At 34.6% G+C, this 27,938-nt stretch overlaps 3 protein-coding genes and 1 long non-coding RNA gene across 6 annotated transcripts in view; 1 reads left to right on the forward strand and 3 right to left on the reverse strand.

The window, feature by feature from the left end:
• Window positions 1-65: 65 nt before the first annotated feature.
• On the reverse strand, window positions 66-924 carry LOC148174386 (uncharacterized). The gene is made up of 2 exons (XR_015770202.1): window positions 833-924; window positions 66-564 (listed from the first exon to the last, which is right to left on the reverse strand). It is a non-coding gene; the product is annotated as an uncharacterized LOC148174386 (long non-coding RNA).
• Window positions 609-6,508, reverse strand: mahj (LisH and WD40 domain-containing protein mahjong). 2 transcript variants are annotated; one of them, XM_088037865.1, is made up of 22 exons: window positions 6,300-6,508; window positions 6,083-6,246; window positions 5,880-6,030; window positions 5,693-5,830; window positions 5,518-5,645; window positions 5,280-5,461; window positions 5,147-5,229; window positions 4,559-5,097; window positions 4,367-4,505; window positions 3,818-4,316; window positions 3,657-3,766; window positions 3,329-3,608; window positions 3,132-3,277; window positions 2,883-3,083; window positions 2,707-2,822; window positions 2,428-2,658; window positions 1,983-2,381; window positions 1,853-1,937; window positions 1,595-1,804; window positions 1,189-1,548; window positions 1,071-1,137; window positions 609-1,014 (listed from the first exon to the last, which is right to left on the reverse strand). In XM_088037865.1, exons 2-22 carry the CDS (start codon window positions 6,193-6,195, stop codon window positions 842-844), a joined length of 4,350 nt encoding a protein of 1,449 aa, XP_087893991.1. In that variant the 5' UTR covers window positions 6,196-6,246; window positions 6,300-6,508; the 3' UTR covers window positions 609-841. The 2 variants fall into 2 exon arrangements, with proteins under 2 accessions (XP_087893991.1, XP_087893990.1); XM_088037864.1 differs by having other exon boundaries at window positions 609-1,029; window positions 6,300-6,507.
• Window positions 6,509-6,678: 170 nt separating this feature from the next.
• nudC (nuclear distribution C, dynein complex regulator) overlaps window positions 6,679-27,938 on the forward strand; it is a 28,146-nt gene continuing 6,886 nt past the window's right edge. Inside the window, exons 1-3 of the mRNA XM_088037867.1 lie at window positions 6,679-6,883; window positions 6,936-7,013; window positions 7,064-7,417. Coding sequence (XP_087893993.1) covers window positions 6,800-6,883; window positions 6,936-7,013; window positions 7,064-7,417 — 516 coding nt within the window. The 5' untranslated portion in view covers window positions 6,679-6,799. The remainder of the gene's footprint in view (window positions 6,884-6,935; window positions 7,014-7,063; window positions 7,418-27,938) is intronic.
• LOC148174389 (uncharacterized) lies at window positions 7,474-11,624 on the reverse strand. 2 transcript variants are annotated; one of them, XM_088037870.1, is made up of 4 exons: window positions 11,497-11,624; window positions 8,302-8,403; window positions 7,909-8,254; window positions 7,474-7,861 (listed from the first exon to the last, which is right to left on the reverse strand). In XM_088037870.1, exons 1-4 carry the CDS (start codon window positions 11,524-11,526, stop codon window positions 7,836-7,838), a joined length of 504 nt encoding a protein of 167 aa, XP_087893996.1. In that variant the 5' UTR covers window positions 11,527-11,624; the 3' UTR covers window positions 7,474-7,835. The 2 variants fall into 2 exon arrangements, with proteins under 2 accessions (XP_087893996.1, XP_087893995.1); XM_088037869.1 differs by lacking the exon at window positions 11,497-11,624 and having other exon boundaries at window positions 8,302-8,635.

Raw genomic sequence — 27,938 nt, forward strand, 5'->3', positions numbered from 1 at the left:
TAACTTGAAAACTAACAAAGATACAAATTTTAATAAAAAAAAAGCTTGGTTCGTCCTAAAATAAAATTTTCTAAAATCTCTATTTTTTGTCAAAATAAGCCCAAATACAAGAAAATAGACCTCAATGCACTTGTATTATGAGTAAGACGTTTTTTACAAGTAACTCGTTCAATTTTCTCGTGTTTATGATCTAACAAGTTTTTGCTGGAATAATAACAAAAAGTGTATCTATATTGACGCTTTGCACATGTTGCGACGAATGACTGATGTCCAATAACCATCAACTTGGAAACGATAAGAGATGGAATTTTGATTTGTTCCAACAAAAGTAATTAACACTACGTGCATTTACAGGGTTTTAAAGCAATATCAGTTAATCTGCGGGTTATAAATACTACTGCAATAAACGTAGAATTACTTCCGTTAATTCCAAGATGACAAAATAAGGAACTAATGAAAATTTTTAGTCGATAAGCTTTATTACTTGCGAATATAATAAAATACCTGATAAACCAATCTTGGCAAAAAGCGGTCCACAGCGTAATTATTTCTTTGGTTCGTCTTCTGAAAGTGTTTTTCTTAGAATCAGATTTATTTATGAAATATAATACAGAAGGGGCAACATTTACTTCAAAATTTGGTACATTTGATGAATCACTTAAAACCATACACACGATGAAAGTAAACAAAATCTTGCAACATTGGAAATCATAGTTCTACCAGAATACAACTGTATTAAATGATTTTAGTCCACTTTGAACGTTTTTAATGCACTCCATCACACGCTCAAAAACACAAATCCAAAATCTATCACATTTAATTCTTATTTTACCATAATAGTTCAAAGATCCATAACATCATCCAGAAACGAATCATCTGAGTCACTTGACAAACTAGTCCAACTTTCAGATTCACTGTCAAATGGATTGTCATCATCATCTTCATTATCGTCGTCGTTATTGGCGTTATTGTCGTTGTTCTCGTTATCTCCACCTAAGTTGATCACCAGTGGATCTAGAAAATCCATGACTGCCAGACAATATATTTTTAACAACATATTTAATAATTACCATCATTATCAGAACCGTCATCATCAGTGCCGTCCATGTCGTCGTCTTCCTCATCTTCCTCTTCTTCCTATAATTCAGAGTTATTATAAACTGAGAAAAAAAGAAAAGTCGATCATACTTGTTCATCCTCATCGTCGCGTTTCCTGCCGACATCGTATATCCGAACGACTGACTCTTGAACTGATTGATACATTCCTTGGTTTTCAACAATAACAATCTGTGTATCAAACCGGTTGACTGCAAGATCATAAATATTTTTCTTCACATCAATTGTAGCGATGCTCGAGTAATCAATGGCATCAACTGTTTTAAAACTGGAATCGAAGGTCGGGTCTCCATCATCCAGTTCTTGTTCCATTGAAATCGCGTAAATTGCACTGTTAACAGGCGAGAAGATTGCACTGCGTTGATTTAGTACCGGAACGGTTTTGAGGAGATGAAAAGTTCGAATATCCCAGACTTCGGTATTTGATACAATCTGTTAAATAAACAATTAGAGACTATCAACCACATGGTTTTACTACCTCTAATCCATTGGGATGAAAAACCCCACTTTGCGTTTGATTGAGTTTATCCAACTTGTGAATTTGTTTCCCCGACGCAACGTCAAATAAAACGCCGTCAGAGAGGACCAAGTCGTCAAAAGGACTAAAAGTGGCTTTGTTTCTAGTGTACTGATTGCTGACTGTAGGAACTAATCTCATAATTGATTGACCGGTGCTCACATCGTATATCTAAAGACGAATTATTAAAAATATCAACTTCAAGTTTGTCAAACTTACGGTCGCAACTTCTAACTTCGTTGCTACAATGCGATCTTGCGAGACTTTACTGAATTCGACGTGTTCTTCCTCATCCAAAGCAAATCTGAAAGACAATTAATTACACGGAATAAAACTTGCTTGAACTTACTTCATGTCAGATCCAGCGATTCCCCACAAAGCTGATAGAGGTCTGCCCCACGTTGAACTGGTTAATAAAAACTCCCCAGTTCGATTAGGCTCCAAGTGCACTATATAACTATCATGAGTTTGGAACATTCGTTCTTCATTTCCGCTGTGCAAATTAAAAATTCGAATATCACCACTGTAATCACCGACGATGATGCTTTGATCCCCAGGCAAGAACTTTGCACAAGTGAAACAATCTCCGTCAGAGGACGATCTAATAGTTTGAACTGGACAGAATCGGGAATGGATAAACTTTCTATTCATTGATTTGCATTGATAACCAATGGCGCGACGCGCACATCTCAGGACGAAATTATTGGCAGAAGTTATCTTTGGTTTCGGGTCTGGACACTTGTGAGGACTATAATAAACGATTTAGTAAACAATCACTGAAAGTAACATCTTACATGAAAAGATTGAATTTCGGACAATTGGCCATCGGGTTCTTGCACAGAGCGTGCTGATTGGTAAGATACTCAGTAATGATTGAATCCAAACTAACTCGTGGCTGCTCTGGAGGACTCGTTGGTTCTTCCAACATTGTTTGAGTGGGTACCCTAACCACGAGGTCGTTGTTAGTTTGTTTTTGTAGTCTTGAGTTTTGAACCGGCGTGTTTGGATGGCTTTGTGGAGTTTTTCTAAAAATTTAAGTAGTGAAAATTGTCACCAAGAATTACGCAAATTACTTTATCAGTTTAATAGCGGGTGAGTTACTGGTCGCGCCATTAATAACAGCGGTTGATTCTTCTCTTTGCAGAGGCAACGCCGGTAAATGCCGGTGTTGAGATCCAGAGAACTTGAGCTGAGAAAGAAACCAAGACAAGTTAACTTGCAATTTTGCAAATCGTCATGGATAACTTACTCGAGACGGTGTGAGCGGCGTGGAGTATCTGAACTTTGTCGGCTGATGAGCAGAGACCTGAGTGATGGCGTTGGAGAGATTAGCTTCTTTGACCAACATGGCAGCAGTATCGGGAAACCCTTTGGTGATCAAATGCTGGTGTATCAATTGAAGAAGTTGTCTGTCATTAAACTGAATTTTTGTTTGTGCCACCACATTAGCCTGGAATCGCATTTTGAAAAAAGTTGGTACAGAAAAAACACTTCTTACTCTGTGGATGTTAGCAAGGGACACTTCCAAGTCGTTGCCTCTGTGTTTTGTTTTTCCTGACAATCTCTCCAAGAGTTCTAAAGCGTATTTTTGAAAAGTAACGTGTTCTTGTCGTTTTTCTTGTAAAATAGGATCCCTCATGAGATCTGGAAACTACTGTTAGAACAAAAAAAAAAACATCACGTTAGTCAACTTACTCTGAAGTTGGCCGCTAGTGAACAATGGCAGTTTTGAGACAATCTGTCTTACAGTTTCGGATCTGGCTAACCCAGCCAACGCTTTACACGCTAGAGTACGGATACAATCAGCGTCAGTGATTGGAGTTTTAATGTTCATTAGAGTCAACAAGACCATAATGCCGCTGTTTGATCGGACACAGTCCCAGACTTTCTGAATTAGATCTTCACTGTTTTTAAATTTCATTTTTTTGTTCGGAGAGTTTACATGACTTGAAAATCTCGCCACATTACCACCGACCTAAAATTAAATGAAGATACTTCAAAGACAAAAATAGCGGAAACTCACCCTAGAGATGGGAGCACAGACGCAATTTACAATTACTCTGAGAGCAGCTTTTTGGACATCCGCATCTGCGACTATTTCGCCTTCAGCTGCCCCTAAAATAATGTTAATACCTAAAAAAATATATGAAGAAAACAATTTTATTTAAATTAGAATTATCATACCGACGGTGGCACTTTCTTCAGGTAGTTCAACCCGTTCACAGAATAGCAACTGGACTTTAGGCATAACACACGCAATTGCCAGTACGTCTAAAGCTGATCTTACAGTCTCAGCTCTGCCACTGTAGTTCCATTCATAGGCATAGGCGATAATCTTCAATAACAACGTGATGCCTCCTAATTTGAGTAACTGATCAACAGGCACCCAGTGCACCCTGAAAGGCATATGCTGAAGCAAAATCTCAACATTTTGTTGAATTTCTTCAGGCGACGATTTGCATGGTTTATAACTAGGTTGTGCCGGCACTGGGGGATGTACCGGTCTTTCATTCGGTCGCAACTGCGATCTTTTGATTGGCTCAACCTTAGAATTTAAATGGGCTTCTAAATATCGGCGATAGGCGACGCACACATGGCGAACTATTTGTCGGGCTGCACATTCTTGATCTTCATTTAGTTGAGTGGTGTCCGTATCAGGGAGTAAAATTGATAAAGTTGAAATCTGAAAAATTGGATCACACGAGAGAAATAAACGAAGTTTGAAATACGAACCACATTGTGCAGCTTTCTTAAGCCGTCTTGAGCATCGAACTCTTCTAAAATGACCTTAAATTGAAATGTTAAGCCGAAGAACATAATCGCATGGCATCTTCCAGAATCGTGCGAGCATTCCAACAACCACAGAGCGTATCTAAAAGCAACGAATTTAGTACGAACGGATAACAATCTTGAAAAAAAACTTACTTAACTAAATTGCTAATGATGTATTTTGGCAGCAAACAGACTCTTTCCATGGCTTCTTCGCAGTACCCTAAATAGTACAAACAAATTGAAACACCAGTGGCCGCAATAGACGGTCTGGGTACTTCAAGAAGCGTTTCAAGCCCGTCCATCTGAATGAACTCAATTGAGAATTTTTTATGACATAATAGAGCTGCGAGATATTTCAGAGCTTCAAACGCAAGTCTGGCTTCCTTGGTAGCTCGAACATTCACGTAGCAAAGAATTAAACTAACAGCTTCATTTTCGAAAACGTGGCTCAAAAATTCTTGGTATTCACCCAACGGTGTTAAATATCGGAGAATGAGTATCTGCCTTGTAGCTATCGTTGGCGGAAAGATTTGCACGGTACCAATCATAAAACTTTCAAGTTCGGCCCATGAAGAATTACTCGTTTCATTGAACAAAATTGATTTCTGGGGACTATGTTCAATCACTTCCTCTGTGGAATCGTGCTCGAGTCTTAATCTTTTTCTTTTTTGACCGCTTTCGCCGTCAGATAACTGTAAGAAAATCTGTAGAATACAGCTGGATTTTACAGTCTGTACTTACATCGTTCTCTGGTTTGGTGGAATTTAATTCCGTATTGTCCTTCAGGGCGCTTTTTGTGCTAGGAGCCACACCGTTTTCACGAGCTGAAGTCAACAGATGAGCAAACTTTGTTAAACTAAATAAAATTACTTACGCCTTTTAATACCAGAAGAAAGGGGTAGTTTTATCACCCCATCTCCACGATATGGAGGCGATTTCATTGAAGATAAATGGGCAAAAGGCCGAATGGTGTTACCGGCCATTCCAAATTCGGACGAATTCTGAAGTCTACGCAGTCTTTGAAGCAGCAAAGGCACAAGTCTTCCGTTTTGTTCCCTAGAATAAAAACGACAGTTATGTAAAACTGAAAAAAATAAGACAGTAATCAATACCTGAAACGAGTCGCAATCTCTGGAATCTCCATGGCCGCGGCAAGAAGTCCAGTGGCGTAACTTTGTAAAGGCTCTATTGAATTTGTAGTCCACTTAATAAGCCGAAGTATTAAATTATCCATATCAGGCTGAAAAAAACTGTTTAGCTTCAGTACTAAAATTTCTTAAAACTTACTTGAAAAACCACAGATGTTTCTAAACCAGGCATTACATCCAACATTAATCTGCAAGCAGATATGTTTAGTTGATCAACGTCTTTTCCCAAAATCCCAGCTCTTGAATAGTATGTGTCCCTCAGATAATCATTAACAAGCTAAAATTTTAAGTAAAACACACGTGGAGTGTAAGTTTTGGATACTTACTTTATTCATAAAATTGTCTTTTCTAAATAATGCTTTTAAAATTTGGCCAAGCTTGCAGTCTGGGTCTGTTCTTGAAGGATGACGTTCATCAAAAGGATCAGGATCCATTTTTAGATAATTTTCTGTTTCCACTTCACAAATTTCAGCCAACCTTTAACAGATCCATACAAGTTTAAGTTAGTTTTAGCTTAGCCTAGAGTTACCTTGTAAGTGTCTGGATAGGATCATAATTGGGCTCTCCATGTTCATCTTCCCAATTGCGGATTAATGTGGTCACTTCTGTCATAATAGAAGTAGAATTACTGTTTTCCGTCATGTTTAAGCGATAATTTTACAATATAAAGGGCATGAGGTAGTTTAACATAACCTAAAATTATTACAAGTTAGAAGTTCGATGATGTTGTGTTAATCCATTCGTACACGAGACTTTTTTAAACCGCCAAGAATTTTCACTGGAAAACTGCGTCTTTCAACTTAAATGCAATTAGTTTTAGTATTTCACCAACTTCACAATACAGAATCATACAGCGTAAAACAACCAAATTCCATCATACAAAACTCCGTTTAGTTCCGTCAAAAAAAAGTTACTAAAAACCAAGTGACCAACATAACAATATTAAACTAGATCACAATTCAAAGATTCCATGAATTGAATTACGTTCAGCTGCAAACAAACTATTTTATTAGTGCCGTTCGGAGTAATAACATTTAATTTAAACGCAATTAAAATTGTATTTCTCTCGAAATTGGAAATCATATGTAGGGTTTTCGTTACTCTACTGTTGGTGTAATGTCGGGTTTTTAGTAATTTCGGGTTTTACCGTGGTAAAGTTGGCAGCGTATATTTGATCGATTTTGTTGAAAAGTCTCGCATTTTCCACGATTTTCGATTTTTCTCAACAGAGCAGAAATCCAACAAAATGAGTGGTGACAACGATCAAACCGATCAATTCGACTCTTTATTCTTATCAATCGCTCAACATCACCCTCAAGGAGCGTCTCAGGTAAATTCAACTTTGTTTATTCTAACCTCAAAATCACAAATTCATTTTCTAGTTATTGGACACTTTTGTGAGTTTTTTAAGTCGCAAAACAGACTTTTTTACTGGAGGCGAAGAAGGAGCATGGGAGAAGGTACTACTTTTGTTATAAAACACCTTGTCATTATAACAATGTGATTTTAGTTGGTTATGAGCACATTTAGAAAATACGAAAATATTAGTCGCTCAAAGCATGAGACTGAAATAAAGGAGAGACGCGAACGAGAGGCTGCCAAGAAAGCAGCAGCTGCTAAAAAATTGGAAGCGGAGAAAGTTAAACCTGCTGAAATAACAGAGCTTACAGATGCAGAGGCAGACAAGCTTCAAGCTGAGCTTGATGCAAAGAAAGATGTTGCTTCTAGTGTGAATGGACAGCCGCCAACTGAGAAAATTCAGGAAGATGAGGACGCGACGGAAATTGGGAAAATCAAGCCAAACAGCGGAAATGGGTGCGATTTAGACAAATATAAGTGGACACAAACTCTTCAAGATATTGAGGTGAGTTTTTTCCACATTTCCATGTTTTTTGGCTTAACAATAAGTGTAGACAAATGTTGGATTTCAAGAATGTTTTATTCATAATTTAATTTAAATTTACAAGTCTCCAAGGAGGTTTAGGACCTATTTGGATATTAAATATAAATACTATACAATGCTGGTAATGATTGTTTCTACATATCACAGTAACATGAAATTAGACAAAAGTATTCATGATTTTAAACAACCACAATTTGGTCCAGTTGGTAAAATTCGCTACTATTAACTTACAATTGGTGGAATTAAATATTATCTATAAAACTAGAGCCACATTGATCATGTTTAGTCAGATTTGAGAACGATGAAGTTGTTTGTACCATTTGAACAAATTATGAAAAATGTGTCAGCCTCGTGTTAATGATGTTTTGCGGTTATAATGCTAATATTGTTGTCTTTTTGCCCTCACTAAAAAATAATCATTAGTTCAGATAAATATTACAGAATATACTCACTTTCTAAGAGAAATATCGCAGCCAAAATTCCTACCATAAACAGCGCAGACATCGACAATACCAAAATGGTTAACTGATGTTTTCTGCAAAAGCTTCTTTGTGTTATGACAGGTCTCGTATTCATATTAACTACAGTAAAGTGCGTAGAACTAGCCACAGAAATAGTATCTGGATCTGGTTTTTTAAAATTTTCAACTGGCAACGATATATGGTCATTGTTATTAGTTTGTTCTAAATAATACTGAATATTCTGATGTCTTGTCGAATTTTGATCTTCCGTGGTGTCCTGACTGTGAATTTGGGCTAGATTTGCTGCGGTTAGTAGTAACGAACCGGATCTCGCACTCTGAAAAAAAAAGATTAATGATGAGCTTCACTGCTTCTGATTCTTACTTGTGTACTGTTGTTACTCGTCGTTGAACCTTCGGAACTCTTTGAGCTTCTAGCTAGTGTGGGTCTGGGGATGTGCCAACTCTTGGTGAGCTCTGCAGGGATCTGGAAAAATACCAATTTTAATAATCGTACGAAGGACATTATCGTGCTCGTTCATCTTATTATGCAACAGTGAGGCATTGCTTCTAACAGGTGTCAGCATGGAATTGACGTTGCTACGCCGTGTGCTACCGCAATGAGCCAAGGCCTGTCGTATTACATTCACACAAAAACAATTACAATAATTGAATTAACGTTCTCTTTGTTCTGTTTTAAGAGCAACAAGCAAATCTGTGAGGGAACACTGTAAAACAACAGAGCCCAAGGCGGTGTGTTTTCTACCGGCACACCCATGACTTCTTTCGAAGAGATTTTGAGTTTTTAGCAATGCGTGTTAGTTTTCGCCGATTATTTTTAATTGGCTTTCTTAATCTCACGCGGGATTAGCAATTACGCGCTGAATTTTCCTCAAGATGGGAAAACCGCATGTATTGGAAGAAAAATAATCAATTAATCAGTGCCGCAATGTTTTGTAAATGGCCGGTGTTAATATATTTTTTATCTCGGTCATGGTTAAGTTGCTTTTCTAGATTGTATGGTAGCACTCACATTAATTGGTCTAATATTTCATTAGTGACGTATTCACTGACCTTTGTTTTTTCCACCGTATCTGTTTCATTTTAGTTTTAAAGTTGAAAAAATGTGGGATTCCGTACTGAAAAACCCGGAAATCGCACTTATTTACATCACTGTCATCGTACCTGTTAATGACTGTAACCTTTCTTCTGGAATTTGGATGTTTTTATTTACTCCTCATTACACTCAGTACTTTACCCGACCTTGTCTTAAATCATTAATATTTGCTTTGACAAATTCCGGATCCAACAGTGCAACGAAAACTACCAGTGACGACATTGGTAGGTTTTCATGTTGCATCATCATAATAAGATGCGTTGATCACCTGTGGGTTTTTTTCGACGCGTGCTCACGCAGCTAGATTGAGCGTTAGTCCGGAAACTTGAGTCAAGGGCACGGACTGCCCGGAGTCTCCAGGATCAAGGAATTAAATGAAGGTTTCAAGTTGACGGAACGGCCCAACGGTGCCTTACAGTATGCAAATTGCTTGTGGAAATGAAACCAGATAAATAAGTGATATTATTAATCAACTTCAATTAAGAAATACGTTTCAAAGGTAACCTCCGCCGTATGCACATCTCGTACATTCTAATTGCGGTGATAAGTTATGTGTGATATTCTAATGTATTGGCGGGTGATTTACATAGATAATTGAGGAGTGTTCACAAGTTACGCTACAGAACCGCTAATTAGTCATTTCGTGCGGCTTTACTTATCTGACATTTTCCATCTTCGACATTGTGTTATAGATTTGGATTATATTTCGAAATTTTGTGTTTGGTGCCTCAGTGTTCTCAGGGATTGAATTCAATTTCCTTTCTCTTTTTCTTTATTAGCTGCCGCCGGATTTTATTTTACTACATCAAACAGTTGAAATAAAACAACGGTTTGAATGAGGAACACAACTAAACGAACAATGAAATTAATTAACAACCGTAAATTACTAGACCGCATACTTTTAAAAATCATTCTCGTAATTCGTTACTCGTTCATTTAAAGTGATATACGTGATTTTTTACCCAAAACACTTCCTTAGTTTCTTACGTAAAATAGACGAAATATAGATACGTAATAAGTGAGGTACAATGTTGGTGCTTCCGGATTCGGCAGTGCAAAATTGAGAATTTATACGAGACGGGGGCGTATTCCGATTTAAGGAAACTGGTATTTTGCTTAAAACATTATTCATTCTAGCTCGAATATTTCAGGAATTAAAAAAAACTAACTGCGAAAAAATTATTTTATTGCGAAATTATAATTTACGCCCCCGTAAATTAAGAAATTCAAAAATGCGAAATTTGAAATGTTTTAAGATGAAACTAGTGGGAAAATAGATTATATAATACTAGTGAACTAGTTGTATGAATTTATTTTGGCATAACTCATTACGAAACGTAAAGCAGTGAATCTAGAAATAGTACGACTTTTTATGCATTTGTTAAATAAAATTATAAATGTAAATAAAAGTCATGTTATACAAGAATTGATGGAGTGTTGTCCAAAAAATTCCCATTTTGAAATCATTTAATTAATAAAATAATATTTGTATTCAAATCTCCCGATTTCGCCCAGGATAATTTCGCTGAGTAAAATGTATAGTAATATGGTGAAATATTTCAGACATCCGTCGATGCTATTCTATTTCTATTCATTAAGTTCCATATAATTTTAATCGTGTTTTGGGGTCAATGCCAGACTGTTTACCTTATTTTAAATAATGGGAAAACAGAGGATGTGTGTTTACACAACAAATTTCTTATTTATTTTAATCGTTCGTGTTCATCGTTGCGTTAATTTCAATGATCTCGTCTCTATCTGGACAATTCAGTATTAAATCCTTCTATATCCAAAAATAGACATTTTTTACGAAATGACTTTCAGTGTCGGCAATTATATTGTCCCTTTTTATAATTTGATTAATTATCGTTTTGATTTTATGTAATTAAAGAAAGCAGTCAAGGTTGTGGGTAGGGTTTCAAACTTACCGATTTTTTGCGATCAGCAGAGGTCCCTTAATATACCTTGTAATTATAATGACTCAGTTTTCCTAGTAAAACTTTCTGTTGCTTCACGTAATGAACGAAATGTGGTAAATATTAATTAATCATTTTGTTAAATTATTACAAAATCGGATCATTTAAGTGTGGAAACTTTTCAACGAAGAACGTGCGAATTTGTTGAATTTTTATAAGGTGAAATTGACTTCGTTGTGCATATTACCTTCGTTGCGATCAATGTCAATGCATGAAATTATTAAACGCATTGTCGTTTTATGAATTACTATGCGAGTAAAGGAAATCAAGGTTTGCATCTTCAGTGTTAACTTTGAATAAGGTTTATCATCTAAAATTTAATTAAGCATCTAATTATTCGTTAAAATTGCACACCACTGGAAATTGCAGTTAGAGGATGTCACCATCTCTTGCAATTATCTACGTTTTCGAAGAAATTTTATCACGTTTCACAATTTTTTATTCATTGTTTTATGTATGATAAATGAAAGACAATACAAAAACTTACGTTATCTGATTCAAAACCTTTGTTGTCCATGTTTGTTTTTACCAAATTAATGAAATATCAAATATCATCCACTTAACCACACCACTCTCAGAACTCTCAACTTTACTGGCGGCGCGAACCGTGCTTACTGTTTCAGCATCCTCCTGAGCAGTTTCTTAAATGAAGGTAGTAGGTACCACTATCGCCCCCGGACCGGCGTGCGGCGTACGAAACTCCGGTAGCTCCGGATCTTTCAGTCACAGTTGGTTTTACCGCGTATTTTATTTTATTTTGGAATTACCACGGATTTACTAATTGCGACTGAGGTAATGACCCATTTTTATGATAATGATTGGCGATCACATAGAAATTCAGTCCTTTTAGGGGTCTTTTTTGAGAAATAATTTAGAGAGACGACCTCTAAATATTTCGTCGTTCTCAATTGATTTACATGTGTTGGAACACCGGATAACATGTCCTTAGATATTAGCATAAACAACTTTTAAAGATACTTTTTTGTCTAATTGAGGGTTTTTTCGGAAGTGGCATAATTCCGGAAAGGTAGAAACTACGCCTTTGCGGTTTTCAGATAATTGACAAATGGTAGGAAAGTCAACTAGGTAATAACTGAGGATTTGTTGGTTTTAAATTTAAGGACTTGTATTGATTTGTAAGATTTAACAAGCCAATAGTTGCGGAAGTAAAATGTGTTAATTTGTTTGTAAAATATGGAAATCGTAGTTAAGTTAACGTATTTTATTAGTTTTTCGCACCGGCAGATTTTCGGAAAATTTGTGACACCAATAAAGCTCAATTACTCACGTTGTTTGAATACATTAGTGACATAATAATAAAATAATATGTACGTGTATAACTCAACGATAATTCTCTTCTTACGTGTGTTCGATTTCCAAGTGTCCATGAAAACCAATCACGGATGATCGTTAAATGTTTTTGTTTTTTCCTAATTACACATTCACAGTAATTCACATCCTTGTAATGCATTTTTTCCCTTTAAATTATTTAAGGGTAATCATTCATTGGTTGCGCAAATTTATTTATTATTAAACACTAGTTTAAAATTGAATTTCCAAGTATGCGATTAATCAGTCTCCATGGTGTCTCAAGAGCAAATACCAGCTTTTATTGCACCGATGGGAATACTTTTGAATTCCGGTTGATTAGCTCAATTAATTTAAAATGTTTGGATTGTGTTAAAAAAATCCAAAAAGCAGTCGAATTCTTTCGGTCTTTATTAGCAGCGGTTGTGTAACACCTCTAGGTGTGTTATTTAATCGACATTTCTCATTAATATATCAAAATCTGTGATTAATACTACGGTCATTGTAACGCGATTTGTATTTGTGATGATTACGCTTAAGTGCACATTATTGCAGCCATTGTTTAAAATATGGGTTAAAATGATTGCACAAAATACTATAAAAATGATCGCCCATGCACCGATAAATTTCTCCTACTCGTGCGCTAAATCCGCCATGCAGACATGCGGCGTTTATGTTGATTGGCAGCGATTTTTGTTACGTGCAAGTTCCTTTTTTTTTAAATACCGATAAAATTTTGCAGCGAATTCGAGATCGAATCTACAAATAAATGCTTTGATTTCCTTTTCGAATATTTTTACGTGGTTTTTTTAATTGACGACCTACACCAGCCCTGGAAGGAAGATCCTGGTTTTATATTCCTAGAAAAATATTGTTGACGCAGTGATAGTAAACAACTTGAAACGGATTTATTAAAGCAGAACTGATTAATAACGGTCAATGCACTTAGTAGTTATTTACGTATAATAAACCGAAAGACAGATCTAAGGGTGTCATCGATATTTTGGTCTGAGGTGCGTACAACGTTTTATCCTCAATATACTAAAATTCATTAAAAATGTTGCACAATACACGAGTTGTTTTGGACAGGCCTCGAATTTATAAAAAATAATTGATAATAAGTTTGTAATTTCTTTTCAAAATTAAATTTCTGATTTCTGCCTTTATTTTATTATATTGTCATTTTTGCAAATGTATGCGCTGTTAAATTAAAGGTTTAGGGACGTACTTTTCTCCCATTACCGCGCTATGGCATTGCATAAATCACGAGAGAGCCGCTGGCCACAACATTGTCAAATAAATGAAAAATAGAACATTAAAAATAGAAATTAAATAGTGGCCATAAATTTTAACTTTTGAGTTATTATACCTTCGCGGTTGTTGTTTTCCTTTATTAAAGTAATATAACAATTATTATTTCCCATTGTCCAAGTGTGCCGTATACTGCCTTGAGGTGATAACATGAGAATTTATACAATACGTATGTATAGAAACAACCCACTTACAAATTATGGAACGAGTAAATCTCAACTTGTCATTGATGTCGGCTAGAAATTAATTATACTTTTTACGGCTAGTTGACATTGCTTTTTTTTTCAAAATCAGTAGGCAATTTTAATGAGGGATTATGGGTGGTCACAGTAATTTGCACTATTTACAAAATAAAAACGCGGTATTAATTAAACTCTACTTCTTTACGAGTATGAATCATTGATTTGTTTTTTAATTGCATAAAAATGCCGCACGTGCTACACATAGTCATGCCTTTATCCCATTTCTTTGTTCTGCAATAACTGTTACGTATGCACATCAAATTAACATTTGATCGAATCAGCGACTGATATTGCAGATCATTTTTTCAGACGCACAAAAATTACGAAACCCGGTAACTTGAATGAGTCAGTTGCCTTGAGGAATTTTTCGCTGCACGTTAACAAAAAATGGGCTCATTTTTTCAGGCGAATAACGTGTCTCATTGTCATTAACTACTTACTAAATCTCAGAGCATGGATTTAGAACTTTAAAACACTTTGTGGTAAACTTAAATCATTACCGAAATCATGAGAATTGGAAGATTAAATTTCGCGCCTTCCATATTTGGGGTAGCAAAATTTACTAGTTTAGTGGTGACCTGATGACTCACCAAAGAATGAGGTAGCAAAACGTATTGTGTATTAAAAACATGAACGGTGATAATCGAAGATTTAATCAATTTTACAATAAGGCAACATATTTATTATTACTAAACGGCGGATTTTAGGGCAATTGCCTTTTCATTCGATATAAAGGCGTTTCATACAAATTCCTCTTGTTTAAAAGACATATTTGTTTTTGCCTAAATGCCTATATTTAAGTTTTGCTACCTAATTGTCAATTTTATTGCTTAAACGTATTATCTATAAAAAGTTTATGCCTAAAGTGCCTATTTTACCTTTTTAAGAGCTTTTTTTCTACTATTAAGTGCCTGTCTTTAAAGAATATTTTAAGTTTTTTTACAGCCTAAAATCCGTCGTTTAATTATTACCCACACGATCACTGAAATTTTGTTACGAAAATTTGTTATCTGAGTTATGTCGCTTATCTTTTTCCAAATTACTAGTTCAAATTGTCTTTCTACAGTGCGAAAATAATTAATTTATGATGAGATCCTGTCCTCATTCATGCGAAACGGCTTACAGTGTTACAAAATTATCTCAGAATTCATCACCAAGAAATCGTCCTTGTAATTGCATCCACGACGCTCTTTACAATGCCCCGTGCAGTTGAGAGAAAAAAACACTATAAGTCACGGTTCATCCATGCACTCGACTGCTGTTACTGCAATAATTGGTTCACAGTATGACTAAAAAAATTATAATAATTAAACTCTTACACGTTTGCGCTGTGTTCTGATGAAACCATTTTTTTTACCATTGTGACATTTTGTTTGTCGGTACGTGCATGTCTACACAAATTAAACTAATTGGGATTTTTCAAGTGATCAATCACTGCTATTTGCCTTGGTTAATTATCGGTTCTATATCGGGTAAGAGATGTGGGGCGATTTAAATCCTGACCTCGTCAAGATGCCATCATAAAGTTAATTATTTATGGCGCGTTTTGCCAGTTTTATTAAAGGATTTCCTATCAAGACAACTTTCCTCTGGCTTAATTGCACATAAGTTTGCGTTTTTGGCAGATATAAACGTTTGAAGTCTTAATTAAATGTAGCTTCCAGGTGTCGAAGCTGAGACTTTTATCCTCCTTGATAAATTGTGTAATAATAGTAACAGACTATTTTACGACATGGGTGTGATGAGATCACAAGCTGGGAGATGTAGGAAAATGAACATTATCGTGAATCAGTATTTAGTTTACCATAAATGGCATAATGGCTCGGTATGCCGTGTTACAAATAATAATAATTGTTGCCGTGGGATTTAATTTAGTTGCACCCAACCAGATGATAAAATAATGGGAATTTTTGTGCGAGCGTATTTCAATGTGCGTGTGCGTAATAATTTTGGTGGAGGCGCAGGGTCAGTCGCTAATACCCAATTAAAGGTTAACGTTACTTTTAATAACAACACAAATCTTGTAATAACTGTGACTAGCAAATTATTAATATTTCGTTGACTCTCATTTACATTAACTGGCATCAAGGTGATTCATAACAACAGATTTCGTCCAGTTTTACCGTTGCCGGAGTTTCCAACTTACAAAACCGTTACCTTTTTTATCGAGCTTAGTTTTACCATAAAATCTCCTAGATAATAAATTTTACTATTTAGTTGGTAGTTTCTTCAAAACGAAGGCTCGCGTTGTACATATCAAATTAATGATAATTTGATGAATTGGATAATTTGTAATTAGCTGCGTCATTATTAGAGATTACGGTTGAAGTCGTGTCTTATTCAAATTGCAGTTTAATATAATAGGCAGTCAACACGTGTTATTTCGTAAGGTCAAGTCCAAAACTATTAATTTAAATGGGGGATATCGACAAGTAATAAGATTCAGTCCGGATAAATTAAAGATGGTAATACCCGGTGCTCCTTGATACCAATTAAAAGTGCCGGGGTGAAATGCAAGTGCAAAAAAATAAAAGAAAACACAACGCTTTAATTAAACTTTATAAATAATCATTCTTCGATTCTTCAAGTTCGTTTCAGAGGGGGCACGCGAAACTAGTCGTAAAAATAACTAACCTTAGAAGAGACCCGATGAATATTCAATACCATCAATGAGTCCACCCGTATAAATAATATCACGAGGTGTGTTCGTTTATTGAAAACTTGTACTTGCATACATCATGATTACTATATTTACATGAAAATAGTCTTTTAAATAACCAATTTTAGCGACACTGATGCGATCGTTATCTTTATTTTTGAGGCCATAACTTGTTCGAAAGTTTCCGCCCTTGAATGCAAACAAAAGTCGGGAATTCAGATCGACATGCGCGTTTTATTTTTTTGTTGAACTTCAGAAAGATGCGAGATCGAATCGAACTCGTGGGAATTGTATTGTGCCACTCCACTTACGCAATTCAATTCGCTTGGGCGTACGTTCTCTTAAGGATATTGAACAGGATGTTACAAGTGGCGTCTAATCAGAGTAGAATTTTATGCAAAAAAGGGAGGTGTGTGATGTCGGACTTCTTATCGTACGCACTTGAAATAAATGAAGCACTTAAGTAATGATGCAACCGTTAAGTAGCTGTGTTAATGAGCTAATTACAAAAAAGTTCATGACACCATTGGAAGACCTTCCCGTGCGATGTGAACCGTACAAATTAATTTGTTTTACATATAAGAATGCTATTATGAAAAAATTGAAGTTTGGGTGGCGGGGAAAGTTGCATTTTTCGATTTATTGTTACACATTTAACACTGACAGTATTTCTCAAGATAGGAAACAAAAAATTAAAAAATATTTAAATTGTTTCACCATAAGTGTCTATAAATAAATACAAACAGATTTTTTTGCCGGTAGAATACGAAATAGCTAGCATATTCATAGGATAAGTAATGACGTGTCATAATTTTGCACATTCTCAATAAATCCATCGTGCCGACTCTATCAGAGATACTTCTCTGTTATTTCGCGCATAGTTACATGTTTTGGAGAATTTGGTTTTTTGTAAGTTATCTTAAATGCGTATTTTAACATTAAATTTTATATTAATGCTTAATATTTTCGGAATTCTCGCGATTTAGATTTTCCAAATGTCGAAAGTTGAAGTTTTTCGAAAAATACACGACTAAAACTAGGTCAAAGTTCTGAAATCGATATCTCGTTTATTTTGGAGTAAGCTTGCGTTGTTATAGCTCATTTTACGCAGAATTTCACGCAGAATGCAAAAAGGTAAGATTTTTTAAAATCGGTTCTCAACTAACTGAGTTTTTGAGTTTTGAGTTGGAAAATTTTCAAAGCTCAATATCTCCGAAACTACGAAAGATTTTGAGAAACGGTTTTCGCCATCGTTTTTCTCGGGTCATTTTACTTTGGAATCCGCTCTCAAAAGTCGAAAATTCGATGGTCGATTTTTAGCGCAAAAAATTTTTGCCACTCAATTGATGAAATTTTTTAAACTTTTCGTTTTTTGATCGCCCCTCGTAAACTATTTGCCCTATCGATCTAAGACTGAACCAGTTGATAGAGCTCGAGCTGCTCTTTCGATCGATATATAATTCAATGGTACTAAACACTGTTTTCGCCCTGAAACAGCTTCTTGCATATTACCTTAAAAACACCTCCTAAAAACCTATTTCGGTCAATAACTCGTTTATTTGTTAAGGAAATTTGTATACGCAGAATTTTGCGCTGAATCCAAAACTACCATCATTTTTCTCGTCCGTCAACAAATAACTGAATTAGAGGCGTTTGAAATTTTGGGTTATCGCTAGAGGGCCAAAATTTTGGAGGTTCGAAAACGATTTTTCTCGATATCTTCGAAGTTAAGGCGAATATAACAAAACCCTTTTCGAAATCGTTTTTCTTGCGATTTTTTACTTTAGAAATCGATTTTAGACAGTTCGAATCCAAAATTTTCATTTTTTTCAATTCTTTTTTCGTTTTCGTGCGACAAATAACAGTTACGCGCGAGTAATTCTACGTTAAGAGGTAAATTTTTTTCTCTCAACAGTTTTTTAACAATTTGGTTCTATAGAACTCATTTCCCTGTCTCATTTGCAAGGTTCAAGATGCCAAAATTTGACCCTATCGATTTCGATGATTTATCGTCTGTGTTCTTCCTATTATTGGCGACAGTCGCGGTGTTCAAACGTGTTAACACAACCTTAAACACCTGACGCAATAATCATTTAAACAGTTTTGGTGTTAAACAAAAACCGCGAATCCATTATCGTTCTTTGTTACGTAAGCAATGTCATGGTTATAATAACCCACAAGTTTAAACATTTTCCAACAAATAGTTCATCTGTGAAAAAATGCGGAAGTCGAAGTGCTTGAATCAGGACCTTGAAGATCCTGAAATTGTTGCCGAATTACTTAACACAATCTATCAAACTCGATTATGGTATTTAAAACGTGAATGCATTAAGCAAATACCGCGATAATCTTTCCGCCATTTTTCAACGGTCAGCATGCACGTAGATCAGAATAATCAGTTTTAAGGCCAGATGCTTTGCAGTAGATTACTTAAGTTTGCATTTTTCCTAACGCGCACAGAAAGGTTGGGTCATCAGGAAAGAAACGAAATGCCAAATACAACAGGATCAACACTTTTTAATTATAAACGGCATTTCTTCGTAATTTGTAATTATCTGTTACGTGTCTCGTCCGCTCATGTTCAAGTGCAGGTTTACATTTCCGAATGTTTGCGTAAACTAATGATAGCAAAGACATCATCGAGGCATAATTGGTGTAATCAAGGTTTACTATTGTATTTCATCATAAAGAACATGTACCGACACTGTCGGCATGTGTGGACAATTAACTTGAAGTTTTTTTTATTTTCTAATGTCTACAAGAAATTTCTGCATAGACCTTCGATTTAAATTCATAAAAACCTGAAACATTTGTGTACATGAAACATGAGTAAACTCGGCAGCAATTTTCGAAATCCTCTATTATCAATGCGTTTATAAAACTTCCAAGAATTTCTCAAGATCTGACCTTAGCTTGCGATAATAACTGTAATGTGGGTCTGGAGCTTGAGAAATGAGGTTATCAACTTGCAAAACTAGGGAAGCTAGTGAACGTTACAAAACACCGCAAGAACAAAAAACTAACCATTGTTCAAACGTGTTTTTTTACGTCTCGTGTGTTTAATTTTAGACGTGAATCGAACTACTTTTCAGGTGCCGTTCACCTGACTTCTTAAATCAACGTCGCTTTCGGTTATCACGGTCAGATTACACGTTATTTTTATCGCTTTCAGCAAAGATGATTATCTGCCGTTTCCGTGAAAACACTAAATTCTGGTAGTCGGTTCCGGTAGCCTTCCAACATTCACAGAAACGTGCCGACGTTCAAAATGAGATTGACAACCTTAAAATAACCGGACAGTGAGAGTGTGCAAGGATTAATTTAGATGTTCTTATTAACGATGGGCTGACCACCATTCAATGGATGTTTGACGTCCAAGGATGAATAGTAGCCAAAAAACTCATGTAGTTATTATTGCCTAATCATTCACTGATCTATTCTTGTACAATGAATTAATTGAACCATGAAATTCGCATTACTGACCCTTCCAATGTCCGGGTTCGAAACACAAAGGCGAAAATTACTGTTCTGACGAGTCAAGAATTCAACCTTGCTCTATTTTTTTGGGCGGTCCAAAATATGAATATTTGCCGCAAATTTCTGCATCCGGGAGCAGAATTCTGACGACGTCATGTACGCACATAATTTTCTTGTTGGGCTGATTAATTACATGAACCGCAACACATATGTAAGTTCCGTTCTTTTTTTCCAAAAATTAATTAGTTATCATTGTAATTTATGCGTGAACTGTTCTTTTCGGCAATTTAAATCTCAAAATGCACTTTTTAATTAATTTGAATTGTAAATGAACTCGCTTCGGGTTCACATCCTTTCTTGAACCTGTTGGAAAACGAAATTAGACTGATTGTATCGAAAGAATGCATTCACCTCTAGAAAACGTGGATTCGAGTAAAATGACCTTATAAATAGGCGCTGCCTCTTGTAGATCAAAGAAATTCCCTTTGGCTAATATCGCCGCCCATGGTTTTGACATGTTTAGTGTAGTGCAAACCTCCAATTAAAATGATAAATTAACTTAGATTAAGCTGTAGAAGTACTGCACAAATATGGAAGGATTCATCAATCATTATAATATTAATTTAATTATTATAATAATGTTCTTATTAAAAATATATGTTGCTTACTTTTTTGACTTCCGTCATTTTTGAAAGAATTACAGTTCGTTTGGACTGGGTATTATGAACTCCGCAGGTGGCAAATTCTACAATTTTAACTGTGTAATAATTAATTTCAAATAAATTATTATTCAAATTATCCCGAATTTCGCAAAGTTATAGACCCAAACAAATTTTCATGCAAAATTTTGGCAATTTTAGTGTTATGTTAATGAAATTTGGGCAGATCGCTATTTTGGGATTGTTTGTTAACTGTATCAAATTGCTTAATTATATAGCAAAAAATACGAATTTTAGAATTTTTTATTTTGAAGCTGAACCACAATTGTCCAATTTTTTTCCAAAAATTCGTAACTCCGGCAATATTACTGTGATAACGATCAAATTTGGACAAAGTGCTCCTCTTGAACTGTTTGTTGACTTTATTAAATCTCTAAATCATAGAGCCAAAAATACAAATTTTTGAATTTTTTGTTTTTATGCTGAACCAAATTTTCTATTTATTTTTTCAAAATTTTGTAACTTGTCAGTTTTAGTGTTATGGCAATGAAATTTGGGTAGATTGCTATTTTTGGGTTGTGTGTTAACTCCACCAAATCGCTAAATAATAGAGCTAAAAATACAAATTTTAGAATTTTTTGTATTTATGCTGAACCAAAATTGTTCAAGAATTTTTTTTTAAATTCGTAACTCTGGCAATTTTACTGTAATAGCAGCACTCTTAAGTTGTTTATTCACTCTATTAAATGGCCAAATTATAGAGCCAAAAATACAAATTTTAGAATTTTTTATTTTCAAACTGAACCAAAATTGTTCAAGTTTTTTTTTGAAAATTCGTAACTCTGCCAATTTTACTGCGATAACAATAAAATTTTTTGCAGAGTGCTACTTTTGAACTGTTTGTTTACTCTATTTGATCGGTAAATAATAGAGCCAAAAATTCAAATCTTGAGAATTTTTCATTTTCATTTTGAACTAAAATTATTCAATTTTTTTTCAAAAATTCGTAATTTTGGCAATTTTAGTGTTATGGCAATGAAATTTGGGCAAATTGCTTATTTTGGGTTGTTTGTTAATTTCGCCAAATTGCTAAATTATAGAACAAAAATACGACTTTTAGAATTTTTTTTATTCAATATAATTGAAAGGATTCTATCGATTTTTCCTTCTTTTTAAATTCCGTAAACTCTAGATTCTAGATGCCTTTCATTCTGTACATTCTTTAATTCTTTTTTTTCTCGATTTTTTTTTTTCATTTCTGTGTCTTTTTATGGTTTTATCAAGTTCATTTATCCGTTTAACTTTTTCAGATTTTTCTTTTTTATTTATTGGTTCTTCGTATTCTTACTTGCTCTAATAGACATTGTATATTTTGTCCGTAGCTCATTGACATTTCAGAGCAGCTATGAGATTATTGGTTGATTGTCAATCAGAGCTACCACATATTTCAAAGCCGTTGTTCTTCACAACTCCTTTTGTTCCTTTGTTTATTTCATTAATTCATTACAGAAAGAAAACTGCCATTCGTTATATTATAAGTCTACCTTAATTGAATTTTTACGACCTCATTTAAATACGCACGCTGTCTCCTGTATCAACAAAGAATTAATGTTTTAAGGAAGAACATAAACAGTTTTACATACATACTTCCATTCACCACTTTAATTAGCACAGCTTCACTTGACGTAAATCTGAGTTGATTTACTTCAACATTAATTACAGTGACGATAGTTTAAAAAAGTGAACTGGAATTGATGTTGTAGTCAATTCAATTTGCTCAAGTCAAGTACAGGTTTAACCTTCGTGTGGTCAATGTATGTGTGATAAATAAGCGGTAAACGCGTCATTATGATACAAATCATCTTGTTCCTGTCAGAAAAGTTGTACATTTTGTATAAATATTAGACTTTTTTCCATCATCGATGACAATATGGACGTTCAATTCTTAAAACGGTGTAATGATTAATTATTATCCTGTCATTTCGGTTAGGAAACGGAGTCAAGGGTCCGACGAAGTTGTGCAAATTTGTGGTAACAATCATTATGCACACTTTTTACGTTTAAGTCACACTTTAATTTTATTATTAAATATAAGAGCACTTTATCGTTTTTACGAAAACCGGACGATTCTCTAGGAAGGATATTTTAACGGCTTCAAATTAATGGCATCGATTTTTTCCACGTCGATCAGATACATACATAAACTAATGAGAATGAGACTATCTTTATTACCAATCAATGTATAAATTAAATCTTCTTCAAGGATGCCGTCGCATTTTCTAAGGAAAACTCAAGTCTTGGAAGCCTAAACTAAAAATCTTGCGAAACGGACATTTTTGTCCCGTGAAGGTTGACACAGTGAGGACGTGCATCCTCAAGAGTCTTGCATCACTGCACCACCATAAATCTCGAATTATAATTATTTTTCATGTCATTTGAGCCGTACGTAATCACTTTTGTTTATGTCAAAAGCATCGTAAAACTGAAATATGTGCGTGCCGAGAGCAAGTTCTCGACAGAATTCTGACATTTCCTCGGATCGGAGTACACTTAATTGAACTACTTAATGAGCGATAACTCGTCCTTCGAATAATCCATTCATTTTCAAAGTATTAACATTCACGAGATTGTAAAAAACTCGATCTTCCAGCTCGTACGTGTCAGTGAAAAAATCTCACCTTGCCCTTGTGTTGTGAATATTGTTAAAATCCAGAAATATAAAAGACATAAATAGACAGGTGAGAAATGTGAGGAATGCCATTTTCGTGATTGCCTTACTATTGTTGATGGTCATAAATCGTCGGTCTTAGCATCATATCCCAAAATATCGGCAGTGATTTCAATGATAGGTTAAGCATTGAAATCACCAATTAAGTGCTGGAGAAGCACAATAAATTTTATTCTAAACGTAAAATGTTAATTAATTCCAGACTTAATTGTTAGGTTTGTTGTTTTAATAGCAAGAAAATTTAATAAATTACGCTGTAGTCACATAAATTATCCCTTGAATTGAAACTAGTTTATCTGCGAGATTTATGTGGAATTATAAATAGACAATTGTCTTTTTACCCGAGAGCTAGAAGATGAGTTACGATGTCACATTTACAGAAATAAATTATTTTAATACATGTCATTTAAAATCAACAGGTGCTGTTTGTTTTAATTTTGTCCATGAGCAAGGTGAAGTGAGACCCTCGGATTTTAAGTCGTGCTACTGCTAGATTTGACTTTAGATAAGCTTATATGGTGTCGTTTCTCATTAGTATTTACTTTTTCGTCAAGAGTGTTCAGAAACTGTGGAGCTAAAACGTCAAGAAAAATTCGATGCAACTTGAATTTAACAGTTTTTAAGACGTGTTTTGTTTTCTGGGTATTGTTAAAACAAGTTTAATAAACAAATATTCGTTGTCTTGCGAAACAATATGTCAAGCATATTCCAAACAACAAGGAAGTGTGTGAAATATCCATCAATAAAATCTGTTTGAATCAAACAAACAACAATAGGAAATACTTCAGGAGAGTAATCATAGCAAATACAAATTAAAGCCACAATTGATTAACATAATAAAAGACATCTTTGTAATGCTTTGTAAACTATTCATCTCAATGGATTTTTATGCAAATATATCAATATATGGTTGGTGAAATATTTACAGAGTATTGTTTGCAAGTTCTTTATGTAATAACACTAATTTAACTTTCTTTTGTGTTTACACGTGTCTTATTTATTATTTGATATAAATAAACGTTCCTTGACATAGCGTTTTCCTGTATCGGGTCTTGGGTGCGCCGTCACAACAAAAAGCGATTATTTGCTGTGTATTTTCCAGAGAAAATTAAAACGAAAAGATGCCTCTATATTTACCTGTTCCAAGGTTTCTCATCATCAAGGAAATGATGTTTTTACGCCGCCCTTCGTTTGCAGTCAAGGTCCGAAGCAGTCAATATTTTTAGAATTTTATTAAATCGAATGTCACATATTTTTTAGGAGCTTAGTTTAAAAGTGAAAGGACCTTATAGGCGTCGATTTTTTCCCATAAACACGCAATTGGTAGTTGAGGCCAGTTGCGTGGAATAAATAACACAAGTGTCCTGTTGACATTTTTTCAATGAAACAAATTTGTAATTTAAATAGCAATTGAGTGAGTTCGAGAGGTCTTCAAAGTGAATATGTAGGTACAAGTGTGCGATCCTGAAACTTTCTTTCATTGCATTGAAACATTTAAAACACATTTATTTATTTTTGTACGTTTCAGTTTCATGCAGTCAGTTATAACAATAATATCAACAATAAGGAAAAATATAAAAACCACCTCAGGAACTGGCTAAAAGTTGATTCAGTTAGTCATAAAAACTGGGCCCTGCTTTATTCGTTATTTTAATTTTAATTGAGTAGGTAGACGGTTGTCCTTGCGAGTTAATTAAATTACGAAAGGATTAGGTATCTGGAATGTTCAAATTTGTCTCTAAGGACAAGGGCGCCGATTATGTTTCAATGAAGAGGTGTAATCTTCCAATTTCCTGCCAACAACAATGGTCCGTGTTAATTTTAAAACTCGTGCTATTAAAAATCTACTTTTTGTAAAATACGTAATAACTACCGAAAAAAGTCAAGGTGCTCAAGACTCCCCTCCGAACGTGTGTCTTGCGTGCATTGTTCGCCGGGCTAGGTGCGGTTCATTTCAAAATAAATGAGGCAAATCCATAATTCAACGGTTTAATCGCGAATTTCATGTCATATTATGTACGAACAGCCTTCCTGCAACATTCTTGGTATAGGTCAGGGTTGGTTTTACAATATAGATCGTTTTATAATCATGATCATCGATAACACTATGTAACAACAAAAATAATTATGTTTTTTTTTTTTTTCATATTTATCGTTAGACTGACGTACTTTTTGTTTTGTCGAAATGTCGTTATATTAAGAGAAAAAAATATTTTCAAAAATTTCTGTTTTCACTGTTTTCCTCCTTATGGTAGTTCGACTGTATAACAATTAAATAAGTGAAACTCAAAATAATTTTAGCGGCAAAATTTTGGGAAGCGTTATAAAGTCTATTTCGGCATTAAAATCTCCCAAACTGGCTATGACAAGGGTTTTAATTTTTTTTGTGGAAATTACCTTTGTAGTCAATAACATTTACAAATCCCAGAATCTGGAGAACTTCAAGATTACTTCACTAACTGCTATTTTGGGTTGCTGTTATTTTCCATTCGCTAACAAAAAGGAAAAGAACAAAAATCGTATTTTGAATTTTTAAAGTAAAACCGCATTTTATTTTTATAGTTTATTGGTTTTTTAACACTTTTGTTTTATTTTATGAATATAATTGTTGATTTTCCAAAGCGAGAAACAAATGAATTTATTATTTTTCTTGGGGACAACTCACACAAATGGTATTTATATTCTTTAAAAGAAAGCCAAATCGCAACTATATTAACAAAAAAAAATCAGATAAATATGACTTTTGTAAAATTTTGTTACACAGTGTAATTCGACGGTACGTTAGGTGGATAACGGCAAAGAGTCCGGGAATCCTCAATTTTGTTGAGTCATAACTTGATCCGGTGAACCTTGCGTTATTGTCAACGTGACGCAAATCATATCTGCAAGAATGAGACGAATTTGTCACAGCCTTGGGTTTGGTTGCAACCAGTCGCTTCCTTTATAATTAATATCGATCTGAGCACAAAATTCTTTGTCACATTGTGCGATTGGTAAATATCAATGCCAAATGATTGTGTAACCACGTTTTTCATTCTTTCCCAAAGTTCTCACCGGCAGATACATTTATTTCGTCCATTGTATTCTTACAATAATTGATTTGTACAAACAAACTATAAAAAAAATTACAGCGCAACTCTCTTAGGTTGTCATTGTCTCAACTTTCTTTCTTCGGTTGTCTGAATACGACAGTAGTTGGGCGAGGTATGACGAAACAAATAAAAGGAGAAAAGTATGACGAGCCTACAATAAAGGTATGCGAATTATTTTCAGGGGCAAAGCTCTGGACAAAGGAGTTAGCCAAAACCAGGTTAATTTTTCTGTTTATAACAGGGTAATTAATACATTTCCTTGAAGGCCAAGCAGATCGTATTCTTTATCCCAGGATGGCGAGATCACGCTTTTTTCAGATTTGAATAAAATTTTTTGTAACATTTTATTTTTATACCAATTATGCATACCTAATTAACCGGTTTTGTTTAATTAATGTAAAGTATGTGTTAAGAATGTTTCAAGTCTTTGCTTCAGATAACCAGCGCGCTATTATACGTTTCGGTGAACACCAAATTCATTATTTTTAGTTTAAATATTCAAAATTTCAAAATTGAAATATTCCAAAATTAAAATAATGCGTAAACACGAAAACAAAGAATAAACTTTAGTATTTATATGAGGACCACCCTGGTACCCAGTCTGAGTAATTTTTTCTTGCAAACCAGCATTGAAACTCTTTTTAGTTTATTATTAGTGATCGGCACGAGATTTTACATTCTTCTACAAACTGGTTTCAATAATAATTCATTTATCTTATGTACGTCTATTTTTTTAATTTTTCTTGACCTCTGTTCTTGATCCGCGGTCTTCTGTCAATGCAAAAGTATCTTCCAAAAACACGAGTTCATGCCAAGGCCTAGCCTCACCTTCTTCATTTCCTGTATTATTAGATGTGTCGATGTGTTCTTAATAGATGTAAATTATTATTTATGACAGTATTAGAAAATTACTCTTGTAGCATACTTCATTGATCATCGGAATTTTATAATATGTTAAATCACTTTGCGTACACCTAATGCCGGATCTGAAGGTTTGTTGATGACGTCACTAAAAAACTCGAATTTTAGGATTAAAAATGCATTTAAAACCCGGACTTTGGGTACAGTCAGCGGGTTCTATGGTCTTATTTTTTTCAATGACCTTCCAATCATAAAAACGTGTGCTATTATAAAAATAGATTCGGACCGTCATCAATCACACAAGGGGGTCTCCAAACAACGTTATGCAATGCAGGAAAAGATAGTTTGAACCTGATTAGTAGGCGATTTAAGAATTTAGTAGGGCTTGAAGAATGCGTGACGGTCTTGAGGTTCCTTCCTATAACCTTATAAATTGAAGAAAATTTAACACTTAATTAAGAAATCTTCCTGAAATTTCGGGATTTATAGCTTCCATTGATTTATGAAATCCGAGAAAGATAAATTATGCAACCTTGATATTTTTAGCTTGCCGATGTGCATGCAGTTCCTATTAAAGGAATTTTTGATTTTT

The sequence above is a fragment of the Gnatocerus cornutus genome, chromosome 5, assembly GCF_029298725.1.
Source record: "Gnatocerus cornutus isolate USDA-ARS CGAHR chromosome 5, icGnaCorn1.1, whole genome shotgun sequence".
Classification (NCBI taxonomy): Eukaryota; Metazoa; Arthropoda; class Insecta; order Coleoptera; family Tenebrionidae; genus Gnatocerus; species Gnatocerus cornutus.